This window comes from Astatotilapia calliptera, chromosome 9 (assembly GCF_964374335.1).
Source record: "Astatotilapia calliptera chromosome 9, fAstCal68.1, whole genome shotgun sequence".
Lineage (NCBI taxonomy): Eukaryota > Metazoa > Chordata > Actinopteri > Cichliformes > Cichlidae > Astatotilapia > Astatotilapia calliptera.
Window position 1 is genome coordinate 22,378,806 of NC_137430.1, and position 25,696 is coordinate 22,404,501.

The 25,696-nt window shown below is 39.6% G+C and overlaps 2 protein-coding genes and 1 non-coding gene across 6 annotated transcripts in view; 2 read left to right on the top strand and 1 right to left on the bottom strand.

The window, feature by feature from the left end:
* Positions 1-14,362, bottom strand: part of myom1b (myomesin 1b) — a 32,948-nt gene extending 18,586 nt beyond the window's left edge. For 2 of the 4 annotated variants that reach the window (XM_080306075.1, XM_026179837.2), the window contains exons 1-13: positions 14,179-14,362; positions 13,607-13,820; positions 11,744-11,878; positions 11,451-11,625; positions 9,605-9,762; positions 9,365-9,457; positions 7,761-7,849; positions 7,478-7,519; positions 6,255-6,269; positions 5,585-5,746; positions 5,294-5,455; positions 568-709; positions 141-340 (exon numbers count right to left, since the gene is read on the bottom strand). In XM_080306075.1, the coding sequence (XP_080162201.1) occupies positions 141-340; positions 568-709; positions 5,294-5,455; positions 5,585-5,746; positions 6,255-6,269; positions 7,478-7,519; positions 7,761-7,849; positions 9,365-9,457; positions 9,605-9,762; positions 11,451-11,625; positions 11,744-11,878; positions 13,607-13,758 (1,525 nt within the window). In that variant the 5' untranslated portion in view covers positions 13,759-13,820; positions 14,179-14,362. Of the gene's footprint in view, positions 1-140; positions 341-567; positions 710-5,293; positions 5,456-5,584; positions 5,747-6,254; positions 6,270-7,477; positions 7,520-7,760; positions 7,850-9,364; positions 9,458-9,604; positions 9,763-11,450; positions 11,626-11,743; positions 11,879-13,606; positions 13,821-14,159 lie in introns of all 4 variants that reach the window. The other 2 variants (XM_080306074.1, XM_080306076.1) reach the window with 2 other exon arrangements.
* Positions 12,313-12,385, top strand: trnar-ccg (transfer RNA arginine (anticodon CCG)). Its single transcript has one exon. It is a non-coding gene; the product is annotated as a tRNA-Arg (tRNA).
* Positions 14,363-21,205: 6,843 nt separating the features above from the next.
* Positions 21,206-24,721, top strand: myl12.1 (myosin, light chain 12, genome duplicate 1). The gene is made up of 4 exons (XM_026179844.2): positions 21,206-21,531; positions 22,920-23,119; positions 23,903-24,064; positions 24,179-24,721. The coding sequence occupies exons 2-4, from the start codon at positions 22,936-22,938 to the stop codon at positions 24,349-24,351; spliced, it is 519 nt and encodes a 172-aa protein (XP_026035629.1). The 5' UTR covers positions 21,206-21,531; positions 22,920-22,935; the 3' UTR covers positions 24,352-24,721.
* The last annotated feature ends 975 nt before the right edge of the window (positions 24,722-25,696 follow it).

Sequence of the window (25,696 nt, forward strand, 5' to 3'; positions counted from 1 at the left end):
TTCTATATTTTGCTCCAGTGCCAAAACTAATGCCCAAACTACATCTTTTATTCTTCAAAATCCCTAAATATGTTTAAGAGTGTTTGTGCATCGGATGCTTTGATTCACGATACAGTCAAATTCCTCTCTGTGTCAACTACCTCTCATGCGGGCGCGGTCAGCTGGGTCCATTGCAGCCACTGGCTCCGAGACTCTGGATGGGCGGCTTATGCCACTTTTGTTTACAGCGCGCACACGGAAGATATAAGAGCGCCCCTCCACCAAACCAGTGACGGGGAATCGGGCAAACTTCACCGGGGTGTCATTGCACTGAATCCAGTGAGTGGTTCCGACCTCACACCTGTGCGTAAACATTAAAATATTAGTATGTCACATTCAGACTTTTGATTTTATTTCAAACACCTAAAGACTACTTGTTAGTCATGTTATCACCAACATTGTGTTGCCTTATTCCTCTGACATTCACTTGAGAAAGACTTTTATGTTTTGCATTGATAGCTCATTCTGTGGTGTCTATCCAGTTTAGCTTTGGAGGTTAGAGTAGCAGGAAGCGACGCATTGACCAACCTGTCCACAAAGTAGCCCAGGATGGAGTTGCCACCATCAACAGCTGGCTGCTTCCATGCAACAATGATATAATCCTTGTTGGCATCCAAACAGCGCACATCCAGAGGGGCTGCAGGAGCTCCTTCGACCTCAGCATCAGCATCTAACAGATACAAGAAGAATATCATCAGGACAGTATGAGCGCGCTCTCTGAACGTGCACGTTCTATTGTTTTATTCAGCTTTAGCTCAGCTTTATTTTTGCAATAAATTGACAGGATGTTTGATTTATAGCGAGTGGACCATGTGGGTGAACTTTGCAGCTGCAGGGTTCAATGCCAGGAATATTTCAGGTCAAGCAGGAGGACAGAATTAGCACAAGCCTGCGCTGAAGGGAAAAGGGATAAAAGAGGTGACTTTTAAATAAAGCAAACATGCCTGTCATCTGTAGGTAAAGTCAGGACACTAAGGAAAGAGACAAAGGTTTTAGAATAGAGAGACAGATTTATTTTAAACTGGATATGTGGGGGAATAACGTCTGGAATTTACATCCTTGTATATTGTAAAATTAAATATTCACTTTGTGTTTGTTTTTTATTTTGGTTGTTCATTGGCTCACACAGCTATCCAGAGAGCACTGAAATGAATCTGTTGTTCCTCCTTAAAGCAGATATTTACTAGGGGTGCAACGATACACAAAATTCACGGTTCGGTTCGATACTTTGTTGTCACGGTTCGATATTTTTTCGATACAAAAAAAATGTTCATGCCTTTTTAATTTGTCATTTATTAAAATTATAAATATATATTTTAACTCAAAAGTATAGTTTTTAAATTTAATGTTGCTGAAACAAAAGTAATTAAAAAAATAAATATATCTCAGGGCTCTCAAAATTTCAAAATCCCTGGTAGCCCTTCGGGCAGGGACTCTTCAGTTTTTGGTAGCCCAAAATAAATGTAAGTAGCCCGAATAAAAAAGAGAGCAATTTTGTGATTGATGTTTTGTTTCCTTTACAATATTATACATTAAAGTATAATATTGTAAAGGAAACAAAACATTAATCAAAAAATTGTTGAAAAACAAATTACAACATTGTATAAAAATTACAATCATCAACTCAAATACTTGGTTCTAATTGAACAGAAATTTCTATGAACTTGTAAGAACTGTGTAGGACATGAATCAGTCTGTGTCAGATCCTGAATTTGAAATTTCCACTGAAGTCACGGGTAAGAGGCAAGTGGAACCAAGATCGAGGCCATTTGCTTTTTAAAGTTTGCAAAGACTGCTAAATTTTGCCAGCGGTAGTTCACTCTTTGCAACATAGTACGCTGTTCTAAACAGATTTTTCAGGTTTATTTTTAGTATGTTATTTGCAATTGGTGTTTGTTCTGGGAAAGATATTGCAGACTGAGCAATAATGCATTTCTTGCAGTTCTAATGGGGCCTTTCTTAAAATGACTGGTCCCAGTAACAAAGGCGCTTGTCGACTCAGAAATCGAGAGAAAACCAACAACACACCCGGCAGAACATTATGTTATTTACACGGGTGCACATAAGTGGTCCGCATGTGCGCATTCGCTGTCAAAATAAAAGACGCGCACCAGATAAGAAGTTGCAACGCGCGTTTGCGTCCATATAAAAAGCACTGTTTTTGTCTGCTAGAGTGGGATTTTCACGGCACATTCCGCACCACATCTCTGTGCGTTCATCATTTGTTTGAAGCCAGCTCACCTCCTGCAACCACTTTTCCGAGAATACGCGCTTCTTTTGTGGTTCGGACTCCTTCTGACATTTCTTTGGAGGTAGAGGAACACCAAAGTAATTGCTTAAAGGAGCTTCTTCGACATCTTTAAGAGTCTTAAACAAATGTCTGTCCTCCTCCAGAAAATCTTATGTATGCAAACACGCGTTGCAACTTCATATCTTGTGCGCGTTTTTTTTTTAAATTTTGACAGCGAATGCGCACCTGCGGACCACTTATGTTCACCTGCGGACCACTTATGTGCAGCCCCGGTTATATAGCTCGTCATATTGCAGCCACAGAAATTCTTTTGTCCATGAAACCATAAAGCTGCACTTTCGTTTTGCCTTATAGTCTGATTTGTCATAACTTTTCCGTTTTGTGGTAAGCTTTTCTTTGGCTGTTACTTCTTCACCCTGACCTGTCTTATTTGGCTCAGCAGAACTAAAATATATATCCTGCTGCTTTTACACGCACACACACATAACGGTCAGCGATTCTCTGCGCGATCAACCTCTCACATGTTTAAGCTTGCTGCAGGAGATTTCACTTGTCATTAGGGATGGGTACCGGTGTCCGGTGCCATGATGGCACCAGTTCTGACATAAACGGTAGTAACCAGACCGAAAAGCAGCGCACATTTCGGTGCTTTATTTCGGTGCTTTTTTTTCCTGAGCTGATTCTAGCCAATCATTTTACGTTTCCGAGGATAGTAGGCGGGGCCAGGTACGTACGTTCTGTTAGAGCAGAGCTACAGATTAAAAATGTCCAAGGCGAAGCGGTCAAAAGTCTGGCTGTACTTCACAGCAAAATATGCAAACTCAGCAGCCTGCAACAAGTGCTTTAAGCTGATACTGTGATACTGTCAAAGGAGGTAACACCTCAAATCCGATGAAACACCTGGCGACGCATAGCGTTTTTTTTAAAAGCCCAGAAATGCGCCGTATTTGATAGCTTGCTGCGAGACCTCACACCGAGCACATCTACTGCGGGTGGGTTGCCTGTTATGCAACATCCCCCAAAAACACGAAGAGGAGAGTCCTGGCCCCTAGCCCTGCCAGTGTAGCAGAAATGATGACGGATGATGGTGGCAGCAGCAGCAGTTCTTCTCTGCGTGAGTAGCTAATTTACGTTGAGTAGGCTAACCACGTTATTACATTAATGCAGGTAAGGTGAACTAGCAAACATCATCATAGCTACATGCGGCTGTCCTCTTGTTTGATGGCAGATACTCCCTTCACCCTGGCCAAAAAGGCTAAAATGACCAAAGAAAAAGTGGAAAACAGTTAAACATGAGAGGTTTAGGACAAAGTTTGTGTTTTTTCCATTGTTTAACCTTCCTGCCTTCTTGGGACCTTTTTGTGCCACTGCTATGTGTTAAATGGCTGCCATTTCCACTGTGTTCAGTGGAATATAACCAAACTTGCCACAGGATAGTTTTTACCTGTCAATGTTAATATTCCAGTGTGAATTCCTTAAATCAGCCTAAAATGGCTGAGCAGCAGAAATCCCCACACCCATCACCCTGGGGACCATTTTCTGCCCATTGACTTCCATTATAAACGCTATTTTTCAACCCCAAATTATCATCATATGATTTTATTTTTTCTTCTTTTCTTGGATGTCAATGAAGACTCAGGGCCTTGAAGTTTTAATTTTTAAATTGCAAAAAAAATGCAAAAAAAATAATGGCAGGTCAAAATGTATGTTGGTGCCAATCTTTGGTCCATCTAAAGGCCTACTTATAATGACAATCACATATTACTTCAACTGGTTTTTTGTGGAAATATTTAGTTTCGTTTTTTGGTTTTTGGGGCTTATAACACAGGGCGCTCATGTAATAACACTGGGATTTGAAGGGTTAAAACAACAAAAATATAATTAAAACTTTACATGAATATTTCAGGGAGAAGTAGTTTTACAAGGTTGGCTAATTTAAAGTGGAATAAAATATGGATATATGGTCTTTTTATGGCGTGGCTGAGAATGGTCCCTAGGGTGATGGGTGTGAGTTTTTTAAAGGATGGCAGGAGGGTTAAGCACTGCTTCCAGCCAAGAGTGATACCATATATGCCCCATAGCTGCAGAAAAGGCTAACATTGTTATATTTTTACAAAAAACAGCTGAACATGAGAGGTTTTTGGACCAATTTTGTGTTCTCCATTCTTTAAGCACCGGCTCTCTAAGAATAGCATGGCTGCAGCCATGATCGTCTAGTGTTTTGTTGTGGAGACTGTACCTGGATTCTTCTTTACCAAATGACCCAGAACTATAACAGAAGAATGAGCAGGATATTTTTCAGCCTCCTCATACTTAGCATGGTTCCTATGTAGAAGCTGAAGCTTCAAAGGTCAGATTGTCTCTGAAGGCAGCAAAGATAAGCTGTGGTGACCTATTTTTCCATGCTATTTAAACAGATGCCAGAGAGTTGCCACTCAGTGGTGTATCTATTAGAGATATCCTATTTAAAACCATCACTAACATCCAAACACTTTGACTTTTAGATGCCATTGCATCATCGGGTGCCAGGGTTTAATCTGTTGTGACTTTGATCTAGATCTGATAGGCTTTAAAAACATTTTTTAAGGAAGTCCACTTGACTAATGTAAAAGAACTACAGTAGAAATATCTATGTGAACACATCTTAGATATATAACATTAGTTTTTATAATTTTACTAATATACTAAATCTTGTGTGATGTATGAAGGTTGGTCAGCACGACCAACCTTCAGAGCTTAGCTAGTTTAGACTCAAAACTCAAACCTGGATCTGAATTATTAAGATTATTTGGACAAAACAGCTGAGATTAAAGCTGGAGGATATTTTTGTGCATGCTCTGTGAATCTGTGCATGTGTGCCAGATTCAGCTGGCAGCATAGGACCAAACAAATGGCATGTTTACAGATGAAGATAAAGCCTAATTTCTAAATCAGTCAAAAGATAATCTGAATAGAATAATTATGACTTAATGACAAGAAACCGTTCAGCGAGGATGTACCTACCTCTGACAAAGACGTAGGCTGAGTAGGTCTCATATCCAGACTTGGTGGTGACGCGCAGGGTGTAGAGGCCCTCGTCTTCTTTGTTCAGGTGCGTGAGTGTCAGGGTAGCTCGATCTCCGCTCCAGTGCATGTGAGTCCATTTGGAGGGAGACAGCAGAACATCTGGAGTGCAGGTCATTAAGTATTAGCAAGGTGAGAAGTAAACATATTACAGTACAGAGAACAACTGATTTAAATCTACAAGAACTGTACATTACGGGCATTGTTCAGTATCACAGTAAGTCTTCCTACCATCTCTATACCACTCCACCTCTGGCTGGTAGCGATGCAGGGCAGGGTAGATGATGACTGTACACCCCAGACTCATGGTCTCACCCTCCCTTCCAAACGATACACCGAATTTATCAACAATGTGAGTCTGGAAGGTGATGCCGTACTCGGAAACTGGGCCAACTATACAAAAGGATGTGACAACAAAGTCACTGGCTGGTATCATTATTAAACAGTTTACACACACACACACACACACACACACACACACACACACACACACACACACACACACACACACACACAAATATATATAAAGAATCTCGCAAATTCAGACTACTGAGATTGAATTAAGTGGAACTACAGGTGTTGCACACATCAACTATCAAAGTTTTGCACCCAGATGGAAAACGGTGGAAAAGTGAGCGTGTATAAGATGTAAAAGGATAAAGGGCAAAAACACAAATACAGACCAAAAGGGGGACTCTAAAACTTCACTGCAGCTCTCACAAAAACAACTGCTGAAATAATTCATGTTTTCATGCATTAAAAAATTAGTACATTTTTGCACACTTACTATCTGCAGTTTAATTAGACTATTATGAATGTTACTGTGGATTTTTCTATTCAGACAAAAACGGCCATGCTTGGAGAAAATCGATTTCAGACCACACTCCCGACACCCTGTTACCTTCAGTAATGGCCCCTGCATTGTCAAAAAAGCAACAACAAAAATGTTAATGCAATAGCGCCCATTGTTCTTCTCCAAACATCCCACCACCCTGCTCCCCACTGGGGTTAGTTAGATTTATAACACAGCTGTTTACTATGCTGTGCTTTTAAATCCATTTGGACTCACTGGACGATCATCAATCATGTTGCAGGCATCTGTTTCATTAATAAAAAACTGTATGGTACATGCCCAGTTACACACCATGGAAAAAAATGGCAATCAGAAGGAAAAAATCTGCGTTTTCCCAGTGATTGCTTTGCTTTTCTTTTAATGTCAAAAACTGATTGCAAGTAGTTGTAATGGCCAACTGGACTCTGATTGTAATTAGCTGATGTGAATTTTTGTGTAAGTAGAAGGCAATAGATATACAAATTTCAAAGAACTTTTCTTCCACACTGTGTTTTTTGTCCTGTCTCTTCCCCCTCAGCCCTAACTGGTTGAGGCAGATGGCTCCCTGAGCCTCGGTTTGCTGGAGGTTTCTTCCTGTTGAAAGGGAGTTTTTCCTTCTCACTCTCGCCAAATGCTTGCTTATAGAGTAGTGTTTTCTGGTGGTTGGGATTTTCTCTTCATTATTGTAGGGCCTTTACCTTGCAATATAAAGAGCACTGAATCGACTGCTGTTGTGATTTGGCACTATATAAATAAAACTGAATTACACTCATTTGAAAAATGAAAAATAATTTGTGACTTTCGCTGATGTATCAGTTAATTGCTGTGTTATCAAAAGCAGATTGCATTCAAATACCAGCTTGATACTTGACTGCAGACTAATAGCAGACTGATTTTATCTTATTGCTGTTTGGATGCACCAACCTTGCTTTAAATACAACTGACCATGAGTGTTTTAACAGGCCTTAATCGTCATGTTCATAACCACCATTTTAAAAGCAGCAAGATCACAAGTTCATTGCACATGATCCCAGTCATTTTGGCCGTGCCAAGATCTCCACCCACTGTTTTCTGTAGCGTAACTGTTGCATCATTTTTTTCCAAAGACTGGAGGAGACCAAAACACAGCTCCAATGAAAGGACTTTATAAAAGAAGATAAATGTTGTTCAGAATCCGCTTATTTGCTAGTATAGCAATTTGCTGTTTAGAGTCTTTATTGACATATTTTACTTTCCAGTGGCCTGAAAAAAGTTCATTCATGAATTAAAACTGGCAGTAAATTCCAACTTACGCCTGGGTGCTGGCAGGAACTCATCCATTTCACCTTTGAACCCTATGAAGAACAGCAGGAGGCACTTTTAATACATTTCACGTTTACAGATTGTTGTATGACTTTATCACACTGATGGAGAGAATTTTTGTTTTCATTTCACACACATGCAAATTTAAGTTGTCACACACTAATTTTAAACAGTTAATTAGGAAAATATAATTACTCTTGAGTTTTTTTTTTATATATGTTTTTGATGATCATGAGCATATTGGCATTAGCTGTGGAATTGGGTGAAACCTACTCTTGACAACAACGGAGGCAAATGCAGACAGCTCTCCCTGGGAGTTCATGGCAGAGACACGATACTGAGCTGTATCATCAAAATCACATCTGAAAGAGGAGAGCATCAGCTGATCAATGTCCATGATATGCACATGTTCGGTGTACTGTGTTAAGGATTCATGTGTGCGGTGCCCCTCCCCCCAGCTCAACCTAATTCCTTTCAGCCATGTAAATAATACCAACTATGTGAGCCCAACTGTAAAACGTTCCATCACTCCTGGCCAGAAATACTCTGGCAAAAAATAGACACGCTGGTGATGTCACACGCATTAGATGTTGTGGCTTTCTGTACATGAAGTGATCCGATGTGTGACGTGCCGACAGACTAGCAAGAAAGGTTAACTAATTTGATGGATAAGCAGTAGTTTAAAAAAGAATAAATAAAGTAAAGCAATTTTATGACACTTTTTCCCCCTAGATGTTTTAATTTAAGAAAATGCAATTTCAACAGCACATCATAGGTTTTCTATGTGATAAAGAAATGCTGCTTTGGGATTAAACTGTAAGAGATAAATGTATAAAATTACAGAAAACACACAGATATAGGCTGTCCTAAAAGTCCTCCAGTTTTGGTGATTTGGTGAGTCAAGTTTATACTATTTAATTAGCCTGCACTAGAAAGTATTTGTGTATGTCTTCTATGCTCATAACGTTTAAGAGTACAGCTTGCTCACTGAACCTGCTAGCATTAGCAGCATTTTTAGCTTGAATGATGCATTATTAAACAGGCCATGTTATTAGATAAACATTTTAACATTGTCCACTGAATGTAACAGATATCCGTTAAACTGAATAGCAGCTTGTAGTAGTGGTTGAATTTATATTTAAAGCTGCATGTAATCTTAATGCTAGTGAATTGTTGTGCTACAAGTGATCAAACATGAAGCTCAACTCAGAGATGGGGTGCATCTGATGTAGACTAACTTCTACATAATACGGCTACATCTACTATCTTAGACTAGCTATCCTTAGACCACCTCTTTGTTATCAAGACCCTGGGCCTGTAGATTAAGTCATTTACACATAAGTCCATATATGGCTGAATGCTGAATCCAGGGCAAGATGCCTACTTTAAAAAATAACACTCAGTTTAAAGAATCCTAAATTTCAAAGTAAATATTTTAATTTTAACAAAGTATTTTTAATACATATACTACAAACCGAGGCCCAAGGAACATCAGTGTCAGCCTATCATATTTTGCCCCCAACAAACTTCTTTATTTCAACCCAATTTTGTGTCAGTCACTGGAAAACAGTGAAGATATTAAATAAACTTTATTTTCAGTATGTAATCATAACAAGTTCTTTGACTAATATATTTTATCTTAATGTCTAACATCTTAACTTCCATGATGTTCTGGTTACGTTTTTAAGTTAAACTTAATATACAGAGCTGTAGTATAGCACTATTTGGGATTCACAAGTTGCATGAAAATACCCTGCCTTCTTTCAAAGGGCTCACTGGAAAATCTTCAAGGTGATGATGTGTATTGACATTAATTTATGGCATAAAATGTATGTGGACATCTACTTTAAGTACTGTGGATGGGAGAAACGACCTACTTGTTAATCTCCAGTGAGTGCACGCTGTATCTGCTCTCAATTTTGTACTTGCCAGGGTTGGCAAGCGGATCAAGCGCCACATTGTTTTTGTACCTTGAAAGACAAAAAAAGTTTGAAAAGAATAAAACAAAATCAAGCGAGGAAACATTAAAAACTAGATGGATCTAGATGGAATGGATAAAGATCATTTTTTGAAAGAACAGAGAGGAAAGACATAAGATCGTGTAGTTGGTGACCTACCAGACGACCCGTGGGTCGGGCCACCCACTGACAGTGCAGTGCAGCCGCACACACTGTTTCTCCCACACAGTGTGGGAGCGAGGTTTAATCACAAACTCTGGGGCGTGCATCAGGCTGTCTTCGTTCATACGCTTGAAGTGTTCCTCGTGTTCATGGATCTAAAGATAGAGCAAATCACTCAGGACAGTTTTTACCTTCTACCAACCACAACGTGCTCCACAATTACCATTTTCTTGTAGATACATTTAAATAAAACCAACACATCTACTTTAGATATTATCTTCACACATTACAACTGTAAGGATGTGTTCTTCCTTAGTCCTGTGAAAAGATGAGGTGTTGAGGTCTTGTCTGTTTGTTCACTATCCAGTATCTCAACACATAATACCACCAATGAGACACTGCTTCCCTCTGTCCGAAGAAACGTGATCTCCTGAAGAATTTGTCACCCAGTAGTAAGGCTGTGCGGCAGGGGAGGCATATAAATGCAGTGAGGGGGTAAGTGTGGTTTTTCATGATGCTCATTGAATGGCTGGGTACCAATTCACATAATCATCCAGGCACATAAATAACTTTCTTGTGTAAGGGGTAGTAATAACAACCACTTAGCCACAGACACTTTACATTCCCAAGCACTGATGCAATCAACCATGGTCAGTTTTGCTACAATAAATAAATATTGTTGTGCTTTGTGGCCTGATATTGGCATTAGAATATGGATTTATTGTGATATTATAATAGAGGATGATCTACTATGATCCCACAAGTAATGAGCAATAAAAGCACAATATATAAGCACAGATGAATGGTGCAGATGATTCATTTGGATTAAGCATACTTCACCTATCTTGAGTTTCTTTGGAAAACCTTTTAACTAACAGCCAAAATTTTTTTTTCTTTTTTTAATCACATTATGTCAGTAAAATATAACTCAACACAATGGAAATGTTATACTTAATTGTTACTCAGTAGTTTAAGGACTACTTCACCACTACTACCCCATGTTTCCTCTGTTATGCCAAGCAATGCGAAGAGAAGAAGAATTAACAGTTATTCAGTAGTTACTCATTACTTAACCACTATTTAACCATTAACTACCATTTTTGTGTTCTCTTAAGTAAAGTGAAACCTGATAGTAAGTAATATTAGCTTATAATTATCTAAGCAGAATTACAGAATTATTCACTAATATACTCCCCAGCGACTGAGATGGCTGTACTGTGATTACAAAAGTACAAAAGCAAATTTGGCATGTCCTAAAGTTTACTGTAACATCACAAATACATAATGCTTATTTGTGATATCAAAGCTAAAGCCTAGCTTATACTTGGACAGCTTCCTGGTGCATTCTAATGTAAATTCTTCAAAGATGTCAACGTGGTCACAAAAAGTGGGCAGGCATATAGACGTCCGCATAGACCCTTGCACTCACCATTTGACGATGAAATTTGCATCACTCTGACCAGAGTGGACCTGAGTGGGCCCTAGCAGACTAACAGAAAGTATAATCCAGGCTCAAGAAACATTTTTCTGGGCTTTTGCAAAAGATATGTGCCATTATAATGCCACACAGGCATTTCCTTGACCCATGATACACTCTATGACCCTGTTATGGACTATGATATGTGCCTTAAATGTGAGAAGTGAGTCTGTAATGTCAAGAAGAAGACTGATTTACAAAAAAAATAAGTATGCAGGTTTTTGCAAGCGCATACAAACAACCAAACAGACCAAACCTAAGGCCCGTTTCTGTGATGTAAAATTCTAAGCAGTTCTCCATGTTTGCTTTAAAACTTTAAAGAACAGCACGGCTGCCTTGTGTGATCTCAAAACAGTGAGAACTGACCCTTTTATTCAGAGTGATGCGCTCAGCCGACTCGCGCATGGTCTCCTTCCTGGAGATGAGCTCAGACCTCTCCATCTCCAGGCCACTGGTGAACAAATCCCTGCGGGCCATGTATGCAGCAGTGTCTCTCACTCTTGCTTCCTCTGTATCTGAAAGTCCTGTAGCAAACTCTTGACTAGGAGGCAGCAAAGCAGAGCCAGGGATGGACGTGAAAGCAAGGCATGTTGTTAAAACTTTAGGCTGTTGAAAAGCAATCTTGGATTTCCAGTTCTACATAGAGGGATAGTTATTACCTGCCCCTGAAGATAGGCACTACATAGCCGATGATTTGGTTGTCTTTATCCACAGCCAAGTAAGTTGGCTTGGCTCTCTTGGGTGAGGGGCTTAGTCTGCTCTCCTCCAGGCCAGAGTGCGAAGACACGTTAAGTCTGAGACATACAGAGTACCATCAGCCTGGCACACAGCCAGACAGTGCAACCAACAACAGAAAAATGTGGGGACAAAGCCAAGGTCAGGGGTGGATGAGATGTGGATTAAAATTCAGTTGGAAAGTAGTGGAGATGGTTTAGTTGTAATTATTTTTTACAGCTTTGCACACCTCAGTTATTAAGTTTTCAACATCTATAACAACCATATGATGTGAAAGACAATACTGACACCGCTAACGACCACTAAAAGCAGCCAGTATTCGGTCATTAACAGATGAGTGTCCTTCATCTATGATGGTATCTCAGTGCATACCAAAATGTGAAACCCAGCTGTCCTACTGACTTCCATACTACATTTCATGTTTCTCTAAGAAAGATTTAGGGCAAAGTGAGAAATCCATCTTTAGTTTACGTAGAGCTTACAATCAATCAGTGGCCCAGTGGCCTAATGGATAAGGCATCAGCCTCCGGAGCTGGGGATTGTGGGTTCAAGTCCCACCTGGGTCGTAATCTTGTTCTGTAATGTTTATGCTAGAATCATTTATTACTGACAAACTGCTTTCAGGAAATGACTGTGGCTCATAGGGTGAAATATCCTGATGTAGGTAAGGAAATCTGTCCAGTGTCAACACTATAGCTTTGAATAGTTTTTGAGGATTCACAGAATGGCATAGCAAGTAGGACAGCTGCCCTCATTTTTCCTATGTCTATCTGAGTCAGTGTCCCTTTACCTCTGACCATTTCCAAGATTTTAATTGGAAAATCTCATAGAATTTGCGAGGGTGTGATATGAAGATTATCCCATATTACAAGAAACTCCTATAACCACATAAATGCAATCCTATCTTTGCCATAAAAGCAATGCTCCCTGCCTCCCCTCAGCACTGATCTGGGGTCTGGTGAGCTGCCTGAAGGGAAAGATGAGATAGTAAAATCTAAGCCCTCTGATGTGTTCACACTCTCCAGGCCAGAGTATTTAAGGATTTGCCAGATACCCTAATAGATAGGCTCACTATGGGAGCTTTGGTATTCCCTGGATAGAAAAGCTCAATATACTCCAAACTTTAAATGTCAGGAAATGTGAACTGATGACAAATCAGCAGCTCATGAACAGCTATCCTTATGCCTCTTAAAAATAAAGAGAAGCTGCCAAGTTTCCCACACTCACTAATTAAAAAGATTCACGGCACAGTGGATGAGTTTTCAAACGAACAAGACTGATAAACTATCTCTTCTTATTTTCATCCTAGTATGATACACAGGTCAAGATGCTATTTCAGTCAATTTATATAGCATATAGCTCTAATATAACATAACGTTGCATCCTTTCTAACGAATGCCATTCCTCTAAAGGTGACAGAAATTCCTGTAGTCCTTTTAGACACATTACTGTGTTAAAGGTAAGACTTGGTCAACATGCATGAAAACACAAAGGACATCTGTCAGGCTACATGCACAGGGCTTCATGCAGGACTCAAAGCTGTTTTCAATCCTCAGGTGTGTTTGAGGGGCGATCAAGGTGAAAGAAAACTCATGGGGGAGTAAGATGGTTACTTGGTGTCAAGGAAAGACGATCCCAGAGTTGTGTCAGGGAGGTGATCTCACAAGGGTGATGGAGGTGAACTTGATCAGCTGGGGTGGGGTAGGTGTTAGGGAGGTAGTAGGACTTTCCTGTCATAAAGAAAAAGGATTGATGAAGTTGATCCACCTCCCTTTCCTTCTCCTTACCCCCTGCTCCTGGTGGCGGCAGAGGCGCTGCCGCTAGCACTGTATCTGCTGCTGGCCTGGTACTGACTCACTTTAGACTGAGTCTCCTTGCTACGGTAGCCGCGGTCATAGTGGAGATGGTGCTTCTGGTAGAACGGTATAGATCCAGACATGCTGCAGGCCACTCCTCACACGAGCCCTGAGTTTCCGAGTTTCTTCCTGTCTATCTGCTTGTCTGTCAGGTTAGTTAGTGGTCAAGAGCATGTGGATTCACTGTCAATACAGGGTAGGTTCACAGCAAGCTTTTTGACTCTTTTTGCTGAACATAAATAGTTAATCTAATTGTCATAGTGGAAAAAATTAGACTGTACTAAGTGTACTAAAGGTATGATGGCCAAAAACTACAAATAGTTTCTTGATCAACAAAGACAGTTTAAGGGAACCATCATAAAACCTTTCAAATCAAACCTGCAACATCAGTTACAAAGATATACAGTTTCAGGCAATCAGGCACTTTCTCGGCATGCTTACACAGACATATGCAACAACTACAACCTTGCATATCACATCTTACCCCCAAAGTAGTCACTTACTCTGGACAAACTCTCTCAATTCTAAGCTTTAAATGAAAAGATGGTCCAACTCCACACACTCTTAAGTTTGATATCCCAAGCAAACCCGCAGGTAGGCACACACACGGCTGCGGTCTACACAACAAAAATAATATTGGCCTTAGTCAGAGTCCAAGCAGCAGTCACAGCCTTTTATGGTGAGAGTGGAGATAAATATAGCTAGGAGCAGAGCTGGGGGGCAAGTCAACTCCCATAGTGCAAAACACTTATGGGTGCAGGTCTCTGCCAGTGGGCTTGATATGCAGGTAAATACAAGGCTAGTGTTTGAAGTTTAAATTGCCAATTAATGTCAAGGTTAAATTGTTAATATCACTTTTAGTGTTGCATTAAATCTATATAATATTAATTTTTTTACATGTTTTGTATTTATGAATGCTGCTTATTTATATTTGTCATTTTTAAATATTTACTACCACTTTTTTTTAAATTGAAATTGTGCCACACCACCAAAGCACCTCATCAACCAGCTTTTCCTCGAGGCCAAGCTTCCCCAGAGGTTCCCAAGGTTTTTCAGTATACTTTAGTCAGTGTCTGATATCTTCTAATTTTGTTTTAAGTCTGTTAAGACTGTGATGGCTCAAAGCCCAAAGTGTGGCATTGCTGGTTAGCCTCCAGCAGCTTTTTATCTTGGCTTTTGACTGTAGCGGTCTCAGCTGTGACCGTTGCTAACTTTAGCAATGCTATTGTTATGCTCATTGCATACAACAAATGCCAGTTAATGTCTCTTTGTCACTCTCTCTTTCAGTGTCACTGTCATTTGGAGAAGTGCATGAGTGTCTCCTCTTGGTCACTCTGCTCATAAACAGCTACTAAGAAGGTCAAATAAATAAAACTCAGAATCCAGTGGCTAATAGAGCACATAAACATAAACTAACATGTTTCTATTTACATGCAAATATAGTGAGCTTTACGTCATTTGCCTGGTGGAGATAATTTGAGCTCTATCTGTGTTTGGACTTTGTTCTGGAATTTGACTTCAGGTCAAACATCTGACAATTTCCATGGCAAAAATATCATGTCAGTGGGCACTTCAGGGGCTTTTGTTCTGACCATTCTTTCCTTTTTGGCTCTCACTCATCAGTGTTCAACATAATACGGTCAGCAATCAGCATGACAGCATACCTTAAACATTATGGCAGCAACATGAAGTGTGAGCCCATTAAAAGAGATAAGCCCACCTCTGTACACTGAGGGAGCTAGTACAAGACATTAAGCAGGGTCACAGTACTTCATTCTGTCTAATGAAAATAGCTTACCCACTAAACAAGCCTCCAAGGTGATAGATTTGAACTGGCTGCATTAACTGAAAAACAAGGGAGTTGCAGAAATCATCAGATAAACAGCAAGTTTGTCTGCGACTGGTTTCACGTGTGAACATCCAGCTCCAAATCAAATCAAACACAACTTTTCATTATGCATTAAATCAAAGTTCAAACTCCATCCAAACTCCGGAGGCCCTGGCGGACTGACCCCCGGGTGCCAAGACTGGCAATAGGGACAAAGTTCAAACTAATTAACATATTGTTTCAATTTGCCTAGTCTTAATCAGTTTATTATAACTTGTGTGTACAAGTGTGTATTTCATAAGTGTGTGCTGTTTAGGGAATCTGCAGATTTTCTCTTTTCAGTCAAACTTGTCTTGTTTACTTTGTATCGAGGCCTCAGTTTCAATAGAAAACCTCTCAACAAGACAAAGAAAATTACATTTCTTTTTTCATTTTAATGAACTGAGTGCTAATAACAAGTTAGATGGTTTCTCTTCTTCTTTATTCTAGATGATGTGATGTCTATGTTTTTCAAAAAAGAACTCAAATTTTGATGTGTCTCAGCACAGAACTGTTTGAAACTTTCACATAATTTGGCTTCTTTGCACGATAAAGTTTGATTCTGCATTTTAGGATGGCACGATCTACTGTGTGCACAGACACAGTTTTCTGGGCCAATGTTCAACACAGGTCTAACTGAGCTGATGATACAACCATTCACACCTGCAGTCAATTTAGAAGCTCCCGTAAACTCAACATACATGTCTTTGTACAGTTGGAAGAAGTGTGAGTACCTGAAGAGGAAAATGTGCAAAACCAGCATTTAAAGACCCGACCATGGCAGCAGATCCATACCCAGAACCTCCTTGCTAGGAGCTAACACAGTGCTAGCCGCTGCTCCACCATGCCACATATAAATTCATAGTTCATATTCATATTTTCTTAAGTATTCAAACAGTATGAAAATCCCTCCATTGTTGGATTCATCTGGCTTGCACAGAACTGTTATAGTATTTTTTTTTCTAATTATCCTTTTACATTATATTCTACACACAGACCTTCATCATCCCCTCCATACTCACCAATGCTACATTTTAAAGCCGCTGTGTTACACCACAAGCTACAGTAAACTGCATAATTAGTGCGTATGACTGACCATCAAAGAACAGCATGTAGCTGCTCAGTATCTCCTACCAAAAACATCTAAATAGCCCTGAAAATAAGCCCCATTCACCAAACAGCTGCCACCCACAGCTGATAAACTCCTAGCTTGTTTGAAAGTTTAAAGTTTGTATTGGCACAGTGAAGTCCCCATGGTATATGAAGAGTATCATAGTCTACATAAATATGTTTTACAGAATACAGTTGATTTTATCACCTTATTGAAACAGTTTGCACTTAGTTATTATGACTGTAAGTAAAGCACAAAACTGGTAAATATAAAGCCTGTGAAGTCTTGTATTATTGACACGTTTGAATGACCACAAAGGTGTAGGTGTATTCAACTCAAGGTTACAGTTTTGAGGTTATGGTTAGCTCTGGTGTAATGGTACATTATACTGAGAGGTTTTTCTAGTGTTGTGTGGGGTTCAATGGCGTGTCCAGCGGGGTGGCCTGGGGGGGCACAGGCCACCCCCCAAACCAGACTGGCCACCCCAGGTGCCACCCCAAAGGCAAAACAATAAAATTCAATCAAATATCAAATGTCCGATTATGTTTTCACGGTGACGCTCAGATATCCGAGTGTAAGTGAATGCAGCATGGCTTCTGCGCTATGCGCATCACGTTAGCAAAGGTAGGAGAGCCAAGCGCGAAAGACGGCACTGCAGGAAACAATTTTTCGGTGAAAGAAAATGAGGACAGAATAAATGTCCCGGTAAGTAATATCAAGTTTGTTGAGTTTAGTAAACTTCGTTGAAATTAGAATACCAAGGAAAAAATAACACTTAAAGAATTATTGCAGCTGTGGAATATTTCAGACAGTATGCTACTGAGGGCAGCTAACATAAGAGTTATGCGTTATAAGATATAATCTAAGTCGTAACATTGCTGTATGGAGCTGCAGATTTGGTTGCAGGTTAACATAGCTGGACTGGCCATCGGGCATACCGGGCATATCCCCAGTGACTTATTTTTTATTTTTTTTGTAATGGCATGAACAATGAGAGGTGGTGGATTGGCCAGATGCAGGTCGATGTGTAGAAATAACTCCGTTGTTTGGTGGTGGCTATGACGGGGCTTCCACAGAGGCAACAGGTGGATGAGGGAAGGGGAGGCAGGAGGAGAGACCCGAAGCAGCCGCCAGTCCGAGTGTCAGGTGAACTGAACTTCAGGTAAGAAGTTATGACCTGCAGTCTATCTGGGTCAGATATAAACCAAGTTTAGGTGGAGTTTATTTTCATGTTGCTGACTTTTTACTGTCAGTTGCAATAACTCATACTGCGTGCTAGCCAGTTTGACGGAGTTTTTATACAGCTGGGTGGGTGCTATGATGTTACTGATAGTGAACTTTATTTTATTCATAAGGTTAGTAGAGTTGCCAACGGCTCCTTAAAAAAATGGAATGGTCCCTCATTCAGAGAAAATATTATGCGTTTGGTATTGAGCTGAGAAGAGACGCAGTTTGTCCCGGACTTTAGCTAGAATGGAAAAAAGACACAAAGCTGGATTTATTCTGTCTTTATGCTGCACAGCTGCCTCTTCTCTCATTCTCTCCCCCTCCCTCTCCTGTTGCTACTTCAATCATGAAACTGATCAATGATCAGCTGATCGGCTTTTCTCTCTTGTTTGTTTATCGCCCACTTTGCGCCAGAAAGAGGAAACCAGCAGATGTTGCGCTAAACAACAGCAGCACGTTTAAGCTTGATCGGCTGTTGTTAGAATTTATTTAATATTAATTTCTAGTATCAGCTGATGTTTGCTGGAGCCACAGCTGTAAAGCTGCTGGTCATGATGTCTGTTTAGATATGTGGTGAGAGGGAAACATGAAGTGAAACCAGGAGATGTCCTTACTGAATCATCAGAGCTGAACAGGTGATGGAGAAACAGGTTTACCTTTTAGGTGACATGAATGAGTTGAAGGGAAGTTATGAACTGTTTCTGAGAGACAAATAACACCAGGATCCTTTTTTATGTAGCAGACAGCTGGTAACTGTGCAGGGGCGGGTCTAGCAAAGTTTTGCCAGGGGGCCAGGTAGGGAATTAACAGGGAAAGGTGGGCACAAAGAAATACTTTTCTTTCTTATTCTCATTTAAAATACCTAGTTTTTATTAAATAATTATCTAAATCTTACAACCAAAGTTTTTATCTGACGTAAAATGTATAGAAATCATACATATACCAACAAGACTGTACATCACTGTCACAACAGGGTTTGTTTTCAGTCAAAGTCTTTATGGCTTTACTACCTGGTGGGTCGGTCTGTAGTAAAAATGCCCAATTTTTTTGTCCCAATCCAGCCCTGCAGGTTAATACTGGCAGTGTCACCATGCCAGCTGACTGTATTTCATCATCAGCCAGTGTTGTTCTTTATCAATATTACCAAAGTTTACGATAAGGCAGCATAGAAAGTATTTACTTGCTTTCAGGTTTCATTCAAATGTTAGTCTTTTCAGTTGTTTCCCCACTTTTTTCCTGTTTCAAAATCAAACACCAGTTTGTGAGAAGATTATCTTCTTTTTTTAACAGGCAGATAAAGTTTTGCATTGGCATTGGCTAATTTGTCAATTGTTTGTTACAAATGTTCGTATTTTAATTTTCAAAAATGTTTTTGCCCAAAACATATGTGCACTACATGTCAGTAAAAATACTATGCAAATATTGCTGTCCTTGAATGCTGAGTAAGCACTGACAAAGCACTGATTGTATCTCTTGTACTTTATCAACGCAGCATCTAAAAACTTTGCACCGTAGTGGTTAAAATCTCATTCTAATAAGAGTTAAAAGTGCATTTGGTTATTAGGTTTATAGGATTATTGAATTATGGTTAAGGGTTGGTAGAATTTTTTTTTTAAAACATTATCTGCCAATTAAATCTGCCACCCTTCTCCAAATCTGTGCCCCTACCTGGCCCCCCCAACAAAAATTTTCTAGACACGCCACTGGTGGGGTTCCCACTTCAAAAACAGAAATGATTTGCTTAACCACAATATTACTCTGACTCACTAAGATTTGAACAGAAAGACAGTTCACAGCAATGAACTGAGTTTAGCTGTCCAGGAAATTCCCACTGTATGGATATCAGGGGATCTGTTGAGGCTATTTTTATCTTCTGTGTTTGTGCTGCATCAATGCTTTGAAGCTATATAAAGTTCGGAGATATGAACATATTCAGTTCACACGAAGTGACACTCTAAGAAAGGTAAGTAAATATCTCAAGAAGTGTTTAAATATGCATGAGAAGTTTCATGTGTAAGTAGCAGCCTCTAGTGGGTCAATGCAGTACTGCAATTCTAAGTAAAAATAAATAAATAAATGCAAAACTTAAAATACAATCGTAAAATATTTTCCAACATTAATTTTCTCTTTTCATTTCGAGTGGCTCGGTTGTGTCTCTCCTAAACACAGAGGAGGAGTAGAAACTAACAGTTTGGTATCTATATGTATAATTGTAAAAGTCTGGTTATTGTAAAATATATAAATATTCATGAGTCATGACACTCATTTTGTTATCAGCTTTGAAAGTGCAGTGCTAAAGGTAAGTGAACCATGCACAGTTTAAATTTGTTGTAGCTTTTTTTTTTTAGATAATTATTTTGTAAACAAAAATAGTTTAACTACTAAAATCACAAATTAAGTGTGGCATACAACGAAAAAAATGATTTTACTGTTACTTATCTTCTGTAACCGGACCCACTCAATGAGCCACATTCCCCTTTTCGGGCATGCCTGGGCAATGCGTTCATGAGGCAGCACACAACCATATGCTTCACCTCTTTGTATGTTTGAAGCTTTAAACTAGGCTTCTTCCTCTGGCTTTGCTGCGAGTAAAACTTTTTCCAGTGTGAAGCTGTTTCCCTAACACTGAAAGTGATATGACAGGTGGACAACAAAGGCAGACGTGGCCTGTTTTAACTGTGAGTCAATAGTTCCACGTGTTGCTTTTGAAGCCCTGCAGCAGTAATCCTCTGTTTACAGCAATGACTGTGGTACCAACTGTTGTCTGACCCATCGTCGGACAAGTCGGACTATAATTATCCTCTATGTCAACATTTCTTCATTTTGTTATGGTTTAGTATTTGACTTCCTTCAATATTTCATTATCTTTTCCTGTTCGATTTACCTATTCAAATCTTCAACGAGGACGTTCCCAGGAAGACATCATAACATATTCTTCAACAATAAATAACACGTAAACAACATTAAAAGCCCAATGATAATGCAACAAAGGAGAATCATAAATAACAAATGATCAGTGTCAACGTAGTTTAGTTATGAGGATGACCCAAATATGACCCAAATATGACTAAATTTCTGTTTTTCCATTAAAGGAATGAATGAAATCAGCTGTTAGAAACGTGTTTAAAAAATACATTAAAGATAAATTTATGTGTTGAATAGTTTAGAAAATAAGAGAAACGTTAGAATAAATAAAATATGGAATTTAAAAAATTCCATCCTCCCACGGGGATCATTGAAACTACACACCTTTCCTTAATTGCTCATCGCAGGGAGGATGTATGTCGCTATTTCCTTAAAAGGACATATCCTTGAAAGTCAATGCAGGCAGAGAGTGGACGTTACAATTACTCCAAAGAGGGAAGTGTTAAAAATTATTTTGTATTTTATTGCTAATAATGCTAGAATTATTTAGATATGTTTTCAAACGGAGTTTTAGACAAGTTATTTAAGAATTACAATTAGACTGAAACATGCAATTAATTCCAAATGAGAAATAATGGCTTCATTCTTGACCGGCACCCCCATAGTTCTTCATTGGTTTGGTCTGGTGTTCTGTACGGAACCCAGCAATATTATGAGGAAGTGAAGGGCGGTGGTTGAGAAAAAGAACGGCACAGGGCTAGCTGACGGTTTTCTGGAAGTTGTCAGGTAAGTCTGTGTTTATATCTTATTTTAAAGAGCTATTTAGTTGCATTAAACACACTCTGATATATACAAAACACGGATTTAATCCCGCTGCTAAAACTTCATATCTTAAAAGAAAACGTAATGTGTTGCTCACTCGTTGGTAGCCTTGAAAACACGGCTAACAGTTAGCCGCGTAGCTAATGGCTCTGTTACGAAATTGGTCGCAAGTAAAGAAATATTTCCAGCTAGTAAATCCCGCGGTTAGCTTCGTGAGTTGAAAATGTGTTTGTGAATTGGGTTATCGCCAGTGACTGTTGGGTATTTCATATAAATTATGATGTTGGTTAATACAGGCCGCAAACCAGAAGAGTGTGCAGGTACGGTCAGCTTTTTAAATCATATAAATATCGTGTTTAACTTTTTTGGCTTATTCGAAGTTAATTAATGTCAATTGTGCATTTGTATGACCGCTGGGGAGAAGAGAACATTTAATTAAAAACGCGTAAATATGATATATGCGTAAATCAGCTTTAGTTGTTAGTCAGTCGACACGGTTAACCAACAATCACCAGCTGTCTTCAGTCAGCTTTTCAGATTCATTCTCAGTAGGCATAACATTTGTCATTTTATTCTATTTTTTTTATTTAATAAGTTATAGGGTAAGACGTTGCTCATATTTTCTTTCCTTTTTTTGTTGCACTTGTCAGTGTTTCAGATAATATCAGCCCACATCACTGTTTTTACAGGGCATCACATGCATAGCGAGATAATACTTGCTGCCTGAGCTGGTTGAATCCATTTTCCATGAGCGCAGAGCAGCAAAACCCAAAGTGTCTGTCAACATAAAGATGTTAACGTGGGGACAGTTCAACTCTTTATTCAAGACTTTGCCTGATAAGGGCATCTGTCCTCACATCGGTAGTTTTCCTACCCTCTTTGAAAGCAGTGAGCTGATCAACCTAGAAAGATGAGGAACATTTCCATTTATAGCTCAGTGAGGGACACCTCACAGGGGATTCGCTGCCAGAGAATTATATTACCCTGCTACTCATGTGTGGATGTGACTGACAAACTCTTATTTTGAATAATGGCATCATCTACTTTGATCTAAATGCTGAATTGTGCTGCCAACTTTTGTCTGTCTTGTGGTGTTTTCTTCCACATTGTGCCTTGGCAAATGATGCTGTTTCCTGTAAATGGGGAATAAGTTGGCATTCATCCCTATAACATTGCATCCTGATTGGAATTCTTGAAGTCTTTTCAATCAAATGAAAAGTCTTTTAGTTTAGTCTTATCAGATGTAGAAATCAACCCAACCTAAATCAGTTTCCAGTTTGTTTCTCAGTAGTTAATCAAATGGAGCTGTAATTCAAAAAGATGTGTAACCTGATGTCTGTTAATTTCCACAGAAACAAAACATTCACAATGTCTAGCAAAAGGGCTAAGGGAAAGACCACGAAGAAGCGCCCTCAGCGCGCCACTTCCAATGTCTTCGCCATGTTTGACCAGTCCCAGATTCAGGAGTTTAAGGAGGCCTTCAACATGATCGACCAGAACCGAGATGGGTTTGTCGACAAAGAGGACCTCCACGACATGCTTGCCTCGCTGGGTGAGTAAAATTCTCAGACGTCTTAAGGAGGTCAAATGTATGCCATTCATGCTCTGTTCGTATTCATTTGGGTGTGTACTGATGTTAGCTGTGCTTAAACTGGTTCTACAGGCACACGTATTTAAATTTGCTTTTAGCTGTTAATAAAAATGATTGCCTCTATCATTTGAGCCTTTCAGGTTTATGAGTAGAGAAAAGGTGCTCTTCATAGATCTATACTGGTTCATTAGAAGAAAATGGTGCAGTAACTGCTGTGTGACCTGTTCCTGCCAATGCTACTGCTATGCAGGGTTTCCACCCATGTATTTCAAGCTCCTAAACGGAGCCGCCTACCCAGACTAATGTCTGAAAACAGCTGGTAATTTTAAGCTTGGCTTTAGGACGAGAAGTACAGCTGCTGTTTAATATACCTTTTTATTTTAACACATTCAGTAAGCTGTGAAAGGGTTAGAACTGCTAAGCAAAAGACCCAGGCAAATGTTACAACTTATTACTCTTTTACTCTTGGTCTTATAACTTGTCCGGCAGAAACCCTACACTTAAAAGGCTTCACTCTGCTTCTTTGATAGGAAGCACAATGAAAATAATAATGGTTTGAAGCTGGGATTAGCTGGCTGAAGTTGCTTTATAGAGAAATAAACACAGGGCTCTCGGTACAGAGAACATTGAAGGCAGTAAGATGTTTGCCCAATTTAGTTTTGTTCCTATTAGGATAAGAAGTTGTTTGAAAATAGAAAAGTCTCCTCTGAATTCAGTTTGCATCACATATGTTTATCTACACAGGCAAAAATCCCAATGAGGACTACCTGGAGGCCATGATGAATGAAGCTCCTGGGCCCATCAACTTCACCATGTTCCTCACCATGTTTGGAGAGAAGCTCAATGGCACAGACCCCGAGGATGTGATCAGGAATGCATTTGCTTGCTTTGATGAGGAGGGGACAGGTAACTTCCTGTTGGTGACCCACAGTCTCATGGGGTTTTTTGTTTTTGCTTTTTTTAATTTGAAGAGGGAACTGTTGCAGTTTCTTATCTGATTTTGACCATTATCCACTTCAGGTTTCATCCAGGAAGATTACCTCAGAGAGCTGCTCACAACAATGGGTGACCGGTTTACAGATGAGGAGGTGGATGAGCTCTTCAGGGAGGCCCCTATTGACAAGAAGAATAATTTCAACTATGTGGAGTTCACACGCATCCTAAAGCACGGAGCCAAGGATAAGGACGATTAAGGAGCTACACCAGCGTTCTCTCTGTGCCCTCCACCTCTCTGTCGTCAGCTAGATCACCATGCTGCATGTCTCAACTCCAGTTTAAACCCTATTTTAAACAAACCAAAGCAATAACTATCAACACGGTTTGCTGTGAACTTCCAGTATTGCCAAATTTACACATCTTAGAAGAAAAATCTGAATAGTGTTGTTTTGTCATGTAAAGATGTGAAGTGGCAGCACTTGGAAAGCTCTAAGGAAATGCATCTTTGCAATTCATGTGATTGGGTTTAGCTGAGTTTTTACATTTTCTAATATAAACTTTTTAAATAAAAGCCCTCTATCAAGTTGTATTTTGCTGTTTCCCTTCCATAAATGACAACTGAAATAAGTGTTGCATTATTTTGTCTTTATTTTATTGCCTCGGGTGAAACAAAATTCTTAAGCAACAGATTCCCCCCCCCCCCCCCCCCCCCCCCCCCATTGGGATTTTTGTCAAGTCTCTACAAGCCTGCTCTTCCTCCGATCCAATTCAATCAGCATGTGCAGGCTAGCACTAGGTGATGTTTGTGCAAAGTCCAGTGCAAACAGTAAAATCTGACCTTTATAAAAATGAAAGGAAAACTGCTCAGTACATACCTGCATGCTGTCTGCTTCATATCAGGGAGTGATCTAGTATAATAAAAATGCTTATCTATGAAACATATACAAAAGGATGCTAACCTACCAGATGAGGACGGGCTTAAATCCATCCTGGAACTAAATTTTCTTTGGTTTTTGGCAGAACTACATTTACAGTGTTCATTTCCCAAAATCTTGTTTGAGCGATGACGCTAAATCAGTCTGCACTTTACAGCTGCGCCCTCTTTAAATGACAGTCCATGCTTTAAATGGCAGGTTAAAATACAAAATTATTTTTGGCGCAGAAAGACCACTTAACCCTCCTGTTATGTTGCGGGTCAGATTGACCCAGAACAGAAGAGATGTCATCTGCATCACTACAGAAAACGAAAATAAAAAATCTAAATTGTAAAATAATCAATGGCAGTATTTCTGACACTTTTGGATGAGTACATTTGTCCCGGGTCAAATTAACCCAGGAGCATAATTGGTGTTCCTGGAAACCAACATAACAGGAGGGTTAAGCTATGACGACCGGCCGCAAACTCAAAACGTTATTTTGAATAGGCTTGTGCAGTGATAATGTCGCCCTCTAGTGTCTGAGTGGAAGGTTCAAACCACATGACGCTGCCTTCAATGATGCCTCGATTATTCGACATACAAAACCTATGAAGGTCAGAAAACTATTAAAACGAGTTATCGGAAATGAACATTTATTGCGAAGAGACTAAGAGAAGTGAAGGTT